General features: G+C 41.9%; 1 protein-coding gene across 3 annotated transcripts in view; it reads left to right on the forward strand.

The window, feature by feature from the left end:
* POLR3B (RNA polymerase III subunit B) overlaps positions 1-13,673 on the forward strand; it is a 158,621-nt gene that overhangs the window by 114,970 nt on the left and 29,978 nt on the right. For 2 of the 3 annotated variants that reach the window (XM_067697832.1, XM_067697833.1), the window contains one exon: positions 21-820. The exons of the other annotated variant lie outside the window; for it this stretch is intronic. In XM_067697832.1, coding sequence (XP_067553933.1) covers positions 21-150 — 130 coding nt within the window. In that variant the 3' untranslated portion in view covers positions 151-820. Of the gene's footprint in view, positions 1-20; positions 821-13,673 lie in introns of those variants that run through there. 3 annotated transcript variants of the gene reach the window in all.

Below are 13,673 nucleotides of genomic sequence, written 5' to 3' on the forward strand. Positions count from 1 at the left end.
ACAGCTGACTTGGGTTTCAGGTGCCATTTCTGCAAGTCGTCCTGCCACGTGTCCTCCCTGCGCATCCCGTACGCCTGCAAGCTGCTCTTCCAGGAGCTGCAGTCGATGAACATTATCCCCAGGTTGAAACTGTCCAAGTACAATGAGTAAGGATGGAAAAAACGGTTATTTAAAGAGAATAGTTGGTATGTTAAACACAGTGGAAAGCGGAAGGGTGGAAGGCATGAGGACCACTTCTGCTCCCGGGAATAATTCCTTTGAATGTTCTCTTTCTCTGCAAAAACAAACAAACAACAACAACAACAACCCCACGAAATTGATGGAGAGGCTTTTTATACATTAGGAGACTGGCTGAACAACCTCGAGCAACAAGCCACGGGCCACGGAGGAGGTGCCAACAACATGGACTATAACAAAGTCTCTCATCCGTGTACCGAATGTGATTCACGAGTGGACATGACCTAAAAGATAAATAAACTTTTATTTATGTTCTGGTATCTTGAAATTTACTCATTAGAAAGACCTTCCTCCTTAAAAAAAAAAAATATTTGGGGTTAAATAAAACTCAGATTCTTATGAAGCGGGAAGGACGTGAAGAATCTTTTTGAGTCGGTTGACTCGGCCTTTGTCCAGGAGGCTGATCTGAGCAGTATCTGAAGGAAAGACAACTGCGGGAAGCTGGGAAAGCGAATGGTAAGAGGGTTGCGGTTCTTGTGCGGTGAGGAGATAAATTTTCCCAACAAATGAATCTTGCCTGTATATACCCAACTTTTAAATTCTAACCTTCGTAAAGATAATAAATGTCTTCCTACCATCTTAAGCAAGTTTGCCAAGGATGTCACATTTTCTTAAGGACTGCTACTCTTCTGAACCTCCGTGATCGTACCACACCATAATATTTGTTGAATATCTGCAAATAATTCCATGGATGCTCTGTAAGTTTTCTGTCCTTTCCATTCCTGCCAGGCTGTTAGCTGTCCATTTTGTTTTTAATCTGACAGCCTTCTTCATCCAATTCTAGGTTGTTCTTAATTGCTGTGCCCTGAAGGCAGATAAATATTTGTGTTAGGGATTGTTTATAAAATAAGTCAGAAAAGCTTTGAGTAATGGTCTGAGGCTGCATTCCCAGCATGTCACATTGAACATGTCCCACAGAATATTAATAGGTATCATACACCAACAGGAATCAAGGTCCAGTGTCAAATAAGGTTGAAGAACTGCGTGTATCCCAGCTAAACATACCAAGGACTTTTTCAAAGCCTTTATCAAGCTACTGTGTGCTGGGACTCTTCAAAAGAGGGAGCCAGGCTAGTCACTGACTTGAGAACCCAACCTTGACAGTCTCACTCAGGTGTAAGAGTCCTCGAGGCTTCACAGGACACGCTCCAGGGGAGTAAACCTTCCCCAGACATCTCCACGTGTCTCCATTCCCTTCAGGGACTCAGTAGGATTACGAGGGCAGAGGAGTTTGAATGCCCAGATCTTCGGTTCTGTCGGTGGTTCCTTCCTTGCATCTGGCTTTGTCATTCTCAAAAGTGATGGTGCCTAAAGATGACTGAATTCGATTGAATGTATATGTACTGCACTTTGTGAGCCATGTAAGGAGCTTTGTAGGGTGATTCTGACTATTTCCCGTTATGTGACAACTCCACTTATCAACTCTGCTGAAGACGCCATTGCCCTGCCCTGTGAGGCGTGCCACGTCAGCGAACACGGGGAAGAGCTGCCAGGACACGGCGTGCTGAGTGGCATGGGGGTTACATCACAGTACTCGGTACCTCCCTGTGTGAGGCCCTGTACTGAGGATAGAAGGGGCAGGACATGACCTTTGCCCTAAGGAGCTCAGAACCCACTGGAGGAGGCCAGGACACCAGCTAGGAACGCTGTCCCTCAATCAGTGCTAAGGCTTAACCCCGGCAGTGCTGAGGGAGCTCCCAGGGCAAATGATTAGCTGTGCTCTGGAAATTCAAGAACACTGCACAAGCGTGATTATGCCCTTTCTACAGCTAAAGAAACTGAGGCACCAGGACAGGATTAAAGACGCAGATGTAGAGAATGGACTTGAGGACACGGGGAGGGGGAAGGGGAAGCTGGGACAAAGTGAGAGAGTGGCATGGACTTATATACACTACCAAATGTAAAACAGACAGCTAGTGGGAAGCAGCTGCATAGCGCAGGGAGATCAGCTGGGTGCTTTGTGTCCACCTAGAGGGAAGGGATAGGGAGGGTGGGAGGGAGACACGAGAGGGAGGGGATATGGGGATATATGTATATGTATAACTGATTCACTTTGTTATACAGCAGAAACTAACACACCATTGTAAAGCAATTATACTCCAATAAAGATATTTAAAAAAAAAAAAGAAACGGAGGCACCACGTGGCTGACTCACCCAGGGCCCTACCGCTAACAGGGACCAGTATGGGCCTTGAAACCAGGCTTCCCGATTTGTAGGGCCCTCTGGGTCTCATCCATGATTCTGTTTTTCAATCACTAAATGTGACAATTTTTTTTATTCAGATGCCACTGAGTATTTGAATTTCTTAAACATCTTTTTTCAAAAACAGTTCAGGCAGTTCTGATCATTTTGAGGGTAGTCGCCTAACCTAGGAAGTCAGTTCTCCACGTTATCAAAGATCTAGAAAGTGTGGGTTCCAAACTGAGACATCCTTAGAGGAAACAATTGTGTCGGGTTGATAATTTCAAAAACTAGCAAATACTACATTTGAATAGCTAGTTGACTGAATAATATATTAATAAAAAGAGGCCAGAATTGGTGTTAGTCCTACTACAGTTTTATTTTGTTATTTGTAAGTTCCTTGTTTTAAAAACTACCAGTTAGATTTCCATTTCCAGTAATGATAGTAACCTTTTGCAGGCCACCCTCGAAGCACTTTTTCCCTCAAGGCTTTGCCAGGCTGGAATTGGCACAAGGATGAGAGGCTAAAAAGCCAGGTCAGGGCTTCCCTGGTGGCGCAGTGGTTGGGAGTCCGCCTGCCGATGCAGGGGACACGGGTTCGTGCCCCGGTCCGGGAAGATCCCACATGCAGCGGAGCGGCTGGGCCCGTGAGCCATGGCCGCTGAGCCTGCGGCCATAATTTATAGGCCATAAATATAATAAAAGTTATAATATAATAAATAGTTGTTATAATAACAACTATTAACAATGGAATAAATGAATTGTGGGATGTTTGCACAGTGGAACACTATATAGTGATGAAAAGCCTCATGCAGTATCACAGATAATCTCACAACTGTAATAGCGGGTAAAAAAAAAGTTAAATACAAAGGAATACATACTGGATCAGTTCCATTTAAATTCAAAAATAAGCAGAACTAATCTATGATCTAAGAAATCTTGATAACAGTTCCTGTGTAGAGTGGGTGGCTGGTGACTCTGTAGTACAGGAAGGGGGCTTCTAGGGTGCTGGCCATATTTTTTTGACCTGAGTTGGTCACATGGGTGTGTTAATGAAAATGCACTAAGCTGTATACACAGGATTTTTCACTTTTCTGAATATACATTATACTTCAACAAATAAGTTTTTTATAAGAACAGAGGTTCTAAACCTGTGTTTGTCTCTTCACTTAATAGTTTTGTCACCCCAAATATGTTATCTTTGCTTTAGTTTACCCATCTTCAAAATGGGAAAAATAACAGTACTGACAGCCAGGGACATTTTTAGGGTTAAATGAGATAATACATCTAAATGACTCAGCGCAGTACCTGGCACGTAATGAGTGTTCACATGTGCTTGTTACTGTTCTCACTGATAGTCCCATACTCCTCACAGTGCTGCCAGGACTGGCCTTATCCTGCACAGCATCATCAGGAAAGGGTTAGGAAAAGCAAGGCCCAGGTTTCCTCTGGAAGAAGGAGTTTGGGAACCAGGGCCAAGGGCAGAGACTGTAGGTTTTTACAAAAGCTGTTTGTGAAAGCCGCCCCGTTTCATGGTGATGGGGGGGAAGGAGGGTGCTGGGATTAGAGAACACACTTCCCTGGAACAACTATTTACCGCTGACATCAAAGTGAGGCCTTTTGTCAGTGTGGGAGTCCCGGAATAGTTTCTGGAAGCCCAGAGAGCCAGGTCTCAAAATGCTTCCATGTGTGAAGAGTCTAGTAAAGGGGGAGAGGGCTTGATTGGGTGCTATATAATGGGATAGTTTTCAGCTGCTTCAGAGCATTTGGGGCCAACGCCTTCATTTGCAGTGATGAGTCACAAGAGAATAAGCACAGGAGGGCTGGTGGCTGGGCCCGTCCACTGCTCAGCCGGCTGAGGAATAGAGAAGCCAGGTTCTGAGAGACCTGTAAGTAAGTCCTTTGTGAGACGGATGGTCAGAAAAGTGACTATAAAAATAGCACCTCTTTACCATCCATATTTACTCCATATGTGTTTTGAGCACAGCTGACTAAAAGTTGGATTTTTACTACATCAGTCCCACGGGGCCAAGGTTGGTGGGAAACTAATGTCAAGCCTTTAAAGACGCCATTTTAAATGGAGAAAAAAAAAAAAAGCAGTGGCAATCCAGAAGTATATATACTGTTTGTTACCAAAGCGAAGCTACCAGTTTGGGTTTCAGACACAGGCTCCAGAAGCAATTAAGAGATTTGCTTCAGCAAATCAAGTTTATTGTGATCAAGATGTCATGGCAGAAATTCTCAGGACAACCTGAAACTCACATTTTCACTCAGGTCTAAAATCTCAGACCATAATCCAAGGACTTAAAATATTTTTCAAGTCTGGGTAATAGCTCTCATTCCATGCATAATAAACTTTAAGTCTGGTTAACTCCCAATCATCCACATTAATGAAGGCAAGGAGTGGTGTGAATAAATTAACAAGGATGATGGATCCAGAATCTTTTGTGTTGGATGCTGGGGTGAAGTTTACATTCACATTTTTAATATAATTTGAGTGGAGGTTTGGTGAATTTGCTATACGTTAAATAGGGACTCCTACGAACACCGTCTTTGAAGAAACTGGAATAATAATACCCTTTACGGTTAAGTAATGATGACAGATCTTTGGAGAGGGTGGGGTAGCCTGACTCAAAGTGTGATCCCTGGACCAGCGGCATCAGTGTCACCTGGGAACTTGTTAGGAATTTTGGGTGGAACCCAGCGATCTATGGTTTAACAAGCCCTCCAGGTGGTTCCAATGCAGGCTAAACGTTGAGACCCACTGTTGTAAGTTACATGAAGAGCTTTGGATCCCATCCTCTCTCAGAGCCAGGCTTTGGATTTTTAGGGGTGCTGAAGAACCCACACCTTGGGAACTAGCTCCCCACTTTCCTCTCTTTCTGTGGCATGACTTCCCCTGAAGCAGCAGATTGTATTAGACCACGCCTCCCACAGGGCTCCAGCCCCACCTTTCCAGCCTCCCCTACCCCACCCCTGGAGAAGCTCCTCTCCAGCAACCTAGGTGCTGCTCTCACTTGTGCTAACTGGTTTCTGACGCTGGCCCTGTGGTGTCCGCTTTCTCCTTCTGCAGCTTCTTTCTACTCAGTACCAGATCTGCCTGCCAGCCCCACAGACACATCCCACATCGAAGGGGGCCTTTCTGAAGTGACTGTCTGGAAAACTCCAGTCTCTGTCCCTGTCCCTGCTGGGCATTTCAGTCTGGTGTCCAGGTCCGCCCAGGGATGCCCCAGCGCCGCCTCTCCCCAAGCAAAGCACACAGTCAGCAGATGAGCTCTGGGTGCTGCACAGCTCCCTTGGGCCCCGTGGGCTACCATCACAGTTCGGTGCTGTGATTTTTCCTACTCTTTCCAGGTGCTGAGCCTGCAAGAGTGGGTGTGGGAGCCCCAGAGCCACGTAACCTTGGAGCTGCCGCCTGAACATGAATTGGCAGTGGTGTTACCAACAGAAGGAGAGGGCAGAGCCACTCTGGCCTTCCTACTCTGTGCATGTGAACGCAGCAGAGGCACCGCCATGCCCTGCGCTGGAGCTGGACGCCCAGGTCTTCCCCTAATGTGCCAAGTCTCAGTCTTCTCATCTGTTCCACAGAGTATAACCTGCCTGTCTGCCTCCACCACTCCACCCAGGCTTGTACAGGGTCAGAATAGGACCACCCCACAGGTTTGTTGTGATGAGATGAGTTAATTCCGGTGAACAGTGCCTGCCCCCTGGTAAACACTCAGTAAAGGTTAGCTTTCCTCTCCCAATATATGTAAACACCAGACTAGACCAGAGTTTCTCAGCCTCGGTGCTATTGACATTTTGGGCCGAATAATTCTTTTTGTGGGGCACTGACCTGTGCACGGTAGGATGTTGAACATCACCTCTGGCCTCTACCCACTAGATGCCAGTAACATCCCCCTGGTCCTGATGATCAAGAATGTCTCCAGACAATGCGTATGAAAGTGGTTTAAATTACAAAGCAAATGAGAACAATTTTAGACTGTAGTTATATGGATTTGTCCTCAGTACACTGACAGCCAACGTGCCTCTGGATGAGCGAGTGACTATACTAACAAATGTTATCATGAACCACGAAGCCCTTGTCTTTTCTTCAATGTACCAGTCGTAAATGGCATCAGATAAAACATGTCGATCATGTTGGTCGTTAAGTTAATTAAGTTTCATTCCTATTGTAAAATGTGCTTTTATATATCTGATGATAATGTTACAGATACCAAAAAATACGACTAGTTATAATATACGTTTTTATTCACATCTGCCCACAGCCTGACGTTGTATTAGATCTCGCCATTTTTTGTTTTTGTCAAAGATGCATGCTGATTCTCATCTTTTACCCAATCAAACCTCAGCTTTGCATCTGCCTGCCATGTGGCAGGGACTGTTCAACCCCCAGTCTACCCCAAAGCCAAAGACTGCCCTCCCTTTGAATAGTCCTGTGGGAGTAAATGGGGTCATAGCCCTCCTAGCAAGCCAGAGTACTGTCTGCACTTTAAGATGACAGCACTAGGGCTGGGACTCCAGAGCCGGAATCTCAGTAGCAGCAACTGTCTTTCTGAGTTACTGGAAAATTTCCTTCATCGTTACTCTCCGTCTTGCTTGTCCCAAGTAGGTCTACAATCTGTCAGGACCTGAAACATACCAACATCAGTCCAGAAAATGAAACAGGAAGCTGTTAGTGATTCGTTACCTGCTGTACCTGCAGGGAGAGTTACTCTAATTACCTTACTCAGTGTCAGATGTTACCAAAATCTAGGAGTAAATATTTGTAGAGACTGAGGCAGACATGGTTCTGATAGTACAGATGTTGTAGGACCTTTTTCTATTAAACAAAGTCAGGGATGCAAGTACCCATACATGTGCTTCTATTCTGTGTCTGGATCACTTTGGCAGCTCTCTGATTAATCGTGGCAGTCTACCCTGCTAAACCTGAATTTGGCCTCAGACCCTTGAACACCAGGCTCAGTTAGCCATCACCCACCAGCTGGTAGGCCAGAGCATACCATGGTTGGGAGCTAGGACTCTGCAGTCAGGCTGCCTGCCTTCAAATCCTGGCTCCACCACCGACTAGCTACGTAATCTTAGGCAAATTATTTTGCCTCAGTTTCCTCATCTGTAAAAATGGGGTAAGAATACTCAGTTCACGTGACCAACATAATGAGTGCTCAATACATACAGCTCTCGTTATGATTGATTAGAAGTGACTTCTGTATGGAACCTATTTGCCTTTCCTCTATAATAGCATTTCTTCTCTTTCTGAATTAAGTTCAATTCAGCTGTGTGGTTTGTTACCTTCGCAGGGCAGCCTATCATGCTGATAAAGCGAAGGTTTGATTTTTTTTTTTTACATCTTTATTGGAGTATAATTGCTTTACAATGCTGTGTTAGTTTCTGCTGTATAACACAGTGAATCAGCTACGTGTATACATACATCCCCATATCCCCTCCCTCTTGTGTGTCCCTCCCACCCTCCTTATCTCACCCCTCTAGGTGGTCACAAAAGCACCAAGCTGATCTCCGTGTGCTATGCAGCTGCTTCCCACTAGCTATTTTACATTAGTATATTACATATATACACATTAGGTAGGGTATATATGTCGATGCTACTTTGTCCCCAGCCTACCCTTACCCCTCCCCGTGTCCTCAAGTGCATTCTCTAGTAGGTCTGCGTGTTCATTCCCGTCTTGCCCCTAGGTTCTTCATGACCATTTTTTTTTCAGATTCCATATATATATGTTAGCATATGGTATTTGTTTTTCTCTTTCTGACTTACTTCACTCTGTATGACAGACTCTAGGTCCATCCACCTCACTACAAATAACTCAATTTCGTTTCTTTTTATGACTGAGTAATACTCCATTGTATATATGTGCCACATCTTCTTTATCCATTCATCTGTCGATGGACACTTAGGTTGCTTCCATGTCCTGGCTATTGTAAATAGAGCTTCAATGAACATTGTGGTACATAACTCTTTTGGAATTATGGTTTTCTTAAGGTATATGCCCAGTAGTGGGATTGCTGGGTCATCTAGTAGTTCTATTTTTAGTTTTTTAAGGAACCTCCATACTGTTCTCCATAGTGGCTGTATCAATTTACATTCCCACCAACAGTGTATGAGGGTTCCCTTTTCTCCACACCCTCTCCAGCATTTATTGTTTGTAGATTTTTTTGATGATGGCCATTCTGACCGGTGCGAGATGATATCGCATTGTAGTTTTGATTTGCATTTCTCTAATGATTAATGATGTTGGGCATTCTTTCATGTGTTTTTGGCAATCTGTATATCTTCTTTGGAGAAATGTCCATTTAGGTCTTCCTCCCATTTTTGGATTGGGTTGTTTGTTTTTTGTTTTTTTGATATTGAGCTGCATGAGCTGCTTGTAAATTTTGGAGATTAATCCTTTGTCAGTTGCTTCATTTGCAAATATTTCTCCCATTCTGAGTGTTGTCTTTTCATCTTGTTTATGACTTCCTTTGCTGTGCAAAAGCTTTTAAGTTTCATTTGGTCCCACTTGTTTATTTTTGTTTTTATTTCCATTTCTCTAGGAGGTGGGTCAAAAAGTATCTTGCTGTGATTTATATCACAGAGTGTTCTGCCTATGTTTTCCTCTAAGAGTTTGATCGTTTCTGGCCTTACATTTAGGTCTTTAATCCATTTTGAGCTTATTTTTGTGTATGGTGTTAAGGAGTGTTCTAATTTCATTCTTTTACATTTAGCTGTCCAGTTTTCCCAGCACCACTTATTGAAGAAGCTGTCTTTTCTCCATTGTATATTCTTGCCTCCTTTATCAAAGATAAGGTGACCATAGGTGTGTGGGTTTATCTCTGGGCTTTCTATCCTGTTCCATTGATCTATATTTCTGTTTTTGTGCCAGTACCATACTGTCTTGATTACTGTAGCTTTGTAGTATAGTCTGACATCCGGGAGCCTGATTCCTCCAGCTCCGTTTTTCTTTCTCAAGATTGCTTTGGATGTTTGGGGTCTTTTGTGTTTCCATACAAATTGTGAAATATTTTGTTCTAGTTCTGTGAGAAATGACAGTGGTAGTTTGATAGAGATTGCATTGAATCTGTAGATTGCTTTGGGTAGTATAGTCATTTTCACAATGTTGATTCTTCCAATCCAGGAACATGTTATTTCTCTCCATCAGTTTGTATCATCTTTAATTTCTTCCATCAGTGTCTTATAATTTTCTGCATACAAGTCTTTTGTCTCCTTAGGTAGGTTTATTCCTAGGTATTTTATTCTTTTTGTTGCAGTGGTAAATGGGAGTGTTTTCTTAATTTCACTTTCAGATTTTTCATCATTAGTGTATAGGAATGCAAGAAGTTTCTGTGTATTAATGTTGTATATTGCTACTTTACCAAATTCATTGATTAGCTCTAGTAGTTTTCTGGTGGCATCTTTAAGATTCTCTATGTATAGTATCATGTCATCTGCAAACAGTGACAGGTTTACTTGTTCTTTTCTGATTTGGATTCCTTTTATTTCTTTTTCTTCTCTGATTGCCGTGGCTAAAACTTCCAAAACTATGTTGAATAATAGTGGTGAGAGTGGGCAACCTTGTCTTGTTCCTGATCTTACTGGAAATGGTGTCAGTTTTTCACCATTGAGGATGATGTTGTCTGTGGGTTTGTCATATATGGCCTTTATTATGTTGAGGAAAGTTCCCTCTATGCCTACTTTCTGCAGGGATTTTATCATAAATGGGTGTTGAATTTTGTCGAAAGTTTCTCTGCATCTATTGAGATGATCATACGGTTTTTCTCCTTCAATTTGTTAATATGGTGTATCACATTGAGTGATTTGCGTATATTGAAGAATGCTTGCATTCCTGGGACAAACCCCACTTGATCATGGTGTATGATCCTTTTAATGTGCTGTTAGATTCTGTTTGCTAGTATTTTGTTGAGGATTTTTACATCTATGTTCATCAGTGATGTTGGCCTGTAGTTTTCTTTCTTTGTGACATCATTGTCTGGTTTTGGTATCAGGGTGATGGTGGCCTCATATATTGAGTTTAGGAGTGTTCCTCCCTCTGCTACATTTTGGAAGAGTTTGAGAAGGATAGATGTTAGCTCTTCTCTAAATGTTTGATAAAATTCGCCTGTGAAGCCATCTAGTCCTGGGCTTTTGTTTGGTGGAAGGTTTTTAATCACAGTTTCAATTTCAGTGCTTGTGGTGGGTCTGTTTATGTTTTCTATTTCTTCCTGGTTCAGTCTAGGAAGGTTGTGCTTTTCTAAGAATTTGTCAATTCCTTCCAGGTTGTCCATTTTATTGACATATAGTTGCTTGTAGTAATCGCTCATGATCCTTTGTATTTCTGCAGTGTCAGTTGTTACTTCTCCTTTTTCATTTCTAATTCTGTTGATTTGAGTCTTCTCCCTTTTTTTCTTGATGAGTCTGGCTAATGGTTTATCAGTTTTGTTTATCTTCTCAAAGAACCAGCTTTTACTTCTATTGATCTTTGCTATCGTTTCCTTCATTTATTTCTGATCTGATCTTTATGATTTCTTTCCTTCTGCTAACTTTGGGGTTTTTTTGTTCTTCTTTCTCTAATTGCTTTAGGTGTAAGGTTAGGTTTTTAATTGGAGACATTTCTTGTTTCTTGAGGTAGAATTGTATTGCTATAAACTTCCCTCTTAGAACTGCTGCATCCCATAGGTTTTAGGTCATTGTGTTTTCATTGTCATTTATTTCTAGGTATTTTTTGATTTCCTCTTTGATTTCTTCAGTGATCTCTTGATTATTAAGTAGTGTGTATTGTTTAGCCTCCATGTGTTTGTATTTTTACCATTTTTTCCTGTAATTGATATCTAGTCTCATAGCGCTGTGGTCAGAAAAGATACTTGATACAATTTCAGTTTTCTTAAATTTGTCAAGGCTTGATCTGTGACCCAAGATATGGTGTATCATGGAGAATGTTCCATGAGCACTTGAGAAGAATGTGTATTCTGTTGTTTTTGGATGGAATGTCCTATAAATATCAATTAAGTCGATCTTATTTAATGTGTCATTTAAAGCTTGTGTTTCCTTATTTATTTTCATTTTGGATGATCTGTCCATTGGTGAAAATGGGGTGATAAAGTCCCCTACTATTGTGTTACTGTTGATTTCCCCTTTTATGGCTGTTAGCATTTGCCTTATGTATTGAGGTGCTCCTATGTTAGGTGCATAAATATTTACAATTGTTATATCTTCTCCTTGGATTGCTTCCTTGATCATTGTGTAGTGTCCTTCTTTGTGTCTTGTAATAGTCTATTTTAACGTTTATTTTGTCTGATATGATAATTGCTACTCCAGCTTTCTTTTGATTTCCATTTGCATGGAATATCTTTTTCCATCCCCTCACTTTTCGGTCTGTATGTGTCTCTAGGTTTGAAGTGGGTCTCTTGTAGACAGCATATATATAGGTCTTATTTTTGTATCCACTCAGCCAGTCTTTGTCTTTTGGTTGGAGCATTTAATCCATTTACATTTAAGGTAATTATCAATATGTATGTTCCTATTACCATTTTCTTAATTGTTTTGGGTTTGTTATTGTAGGTCTTTTCCTTCTCTTGTGTTTCCTGCCTAGAGAAGTTCCTTTAGCATTTGTTGTACAGCTGGTTTGGAGGTGCTGAATTCTCTTAACTTTTGCTTGTCTGTAAAGGTTTTACTTTCTCCATCGAATCTGAATAAGATCCTTGCCAGGTAGAGTAATCGTGGTTGCAGGTTTTTTCCTTTCATCACTTTAAAAATGTCCTGCCACTCCCTTCTGGCTTGCAGAGTTTCTGCTGAAAGATCAACTGTTAACCTTATGGGGATTCCCTTGTAAGTTATTTGTTTCTTTTCCCTTGCTGCTTTTAATATTTTTTCTTTGTCTTTAATTTTTGATAGTTTGATTAATATGTGTCTTGGCGTGTTTCTCTTTGGATTTATCCTGTATGGGACTCTCTGTGCTTCCTGGACTTGATTGACTATTTCCTTTCCCATATTAAGGAAGTTTTCAACTATCATCTCTTCAGATATTTTCTCAGTCCTTTTCTTTTTCTCTTCTCCTTCTGGGACCCCTATAATATAATTCAAATGTTGGTGCGTTTAATGTTGTCCTTGAGGTCTCTGAGACTGTACTCAATTCTTTTCATTCTTTTTTCTTTATTCTGCTCTGCGGTAGTTATTTCCACTCTTTTATCTTCCAGGTCACTTATCTGTTCTGTTGCCTCAGTTATTCTGCTACTGATTCCTTCTAGAGAGTTTTTAATTTCATTTATTGTGTTGTTCATCATTGTTTCTTTGCTCTTTAGTTCTTTAGGTCCATGTTAAACGGTTATTGTATTTTCTTCATTCTATTTTCAAGACTTTGGATCACCTTTACTATCATTACTCTGCATTCTTTTTCAGGTAGACTGCCTATCTCCTCTTCATTTGTTTGGTCTGGTGGGTTTTTACTTTGCTTCTTCATCTGCTGCATATTTCTCTGCCTTCTCCTTTTGTTTAACTTACTGTGTTTGGGGTCTCCTTTTCTCAGGCTGCAGGTTCGTAGTTTCTGGTTTTTTTTGGTGTCTGCCCCCCGTGCGTGAGGTTGGTTCAGTGGGTTGTGTAGCCTTCCTGGTGGAAGGGACTGGTGCCTGTGTTTTGGTGGGTGGGCCTGGATCTTGTCTTTCTGATGGGCAGGGCCACATCCGGTGGTGTGTTTTGGGGTGTCTGTGAACTTAGTATGTCTTTAGGCAGCCTCTCTACTAATGGGTGGGGTTGTTTTCCTGTCTTGCTAGTTGTTTGGCATAGGGCATCTAGCACTGGAGTTTGCTGGCCGTTGGGTGGAGCTGGGTCTTAGCGTTGAGACAGAGATCTCTGGGAGAGCTCTCACTGATTGATATTACATGGGGCTGGGATGTCTCTGGTGGTCCAGTGTCCTGAACTCGGCTCTCCCACCTCAGAGGCTCAGGCCTGACACCAGGCCGCAGCACCAAGACCCTGTCAGCCACACAGCTCAGAAGAAAAGGGAGAAAAAAAGAAAGAAAAAAAAAAAAGGAAAGAAAAAAAGGAAAAAAAAATATTAAAATAAAATAAATAAAGAAGAGAGCAACCAAACCAATAAACAAATCCACCAATGTTAATAAGCACTGAACACTAAACTAAGATAAACATAAAAATCGGAAACAAATCAGTCACAGACAGTAAACCCCAAGTCTACATTTGCTCCCAAAGTCCACTGCCACAATTTGGGATGATTCGTTGTCTAGTCAGTTATTGCACAGACGCAGGGTA

The sequence above is a fragment of the Pseudorca crassidens genome, chromosome 11 (genome assembly GCF_039906515.1).
Source record: "Pseudorca crassidens isolate mPseCra1 chromosome 11, mPseCra1.hap1, whole genome shotgun sequence".
Taxonomy (NCBI): Eukaryota; Metazoa; Chordata; class Mammalia; order Artiodactyla; family Delphinidae; genus Pseudorca; species Pseudorca crassidens.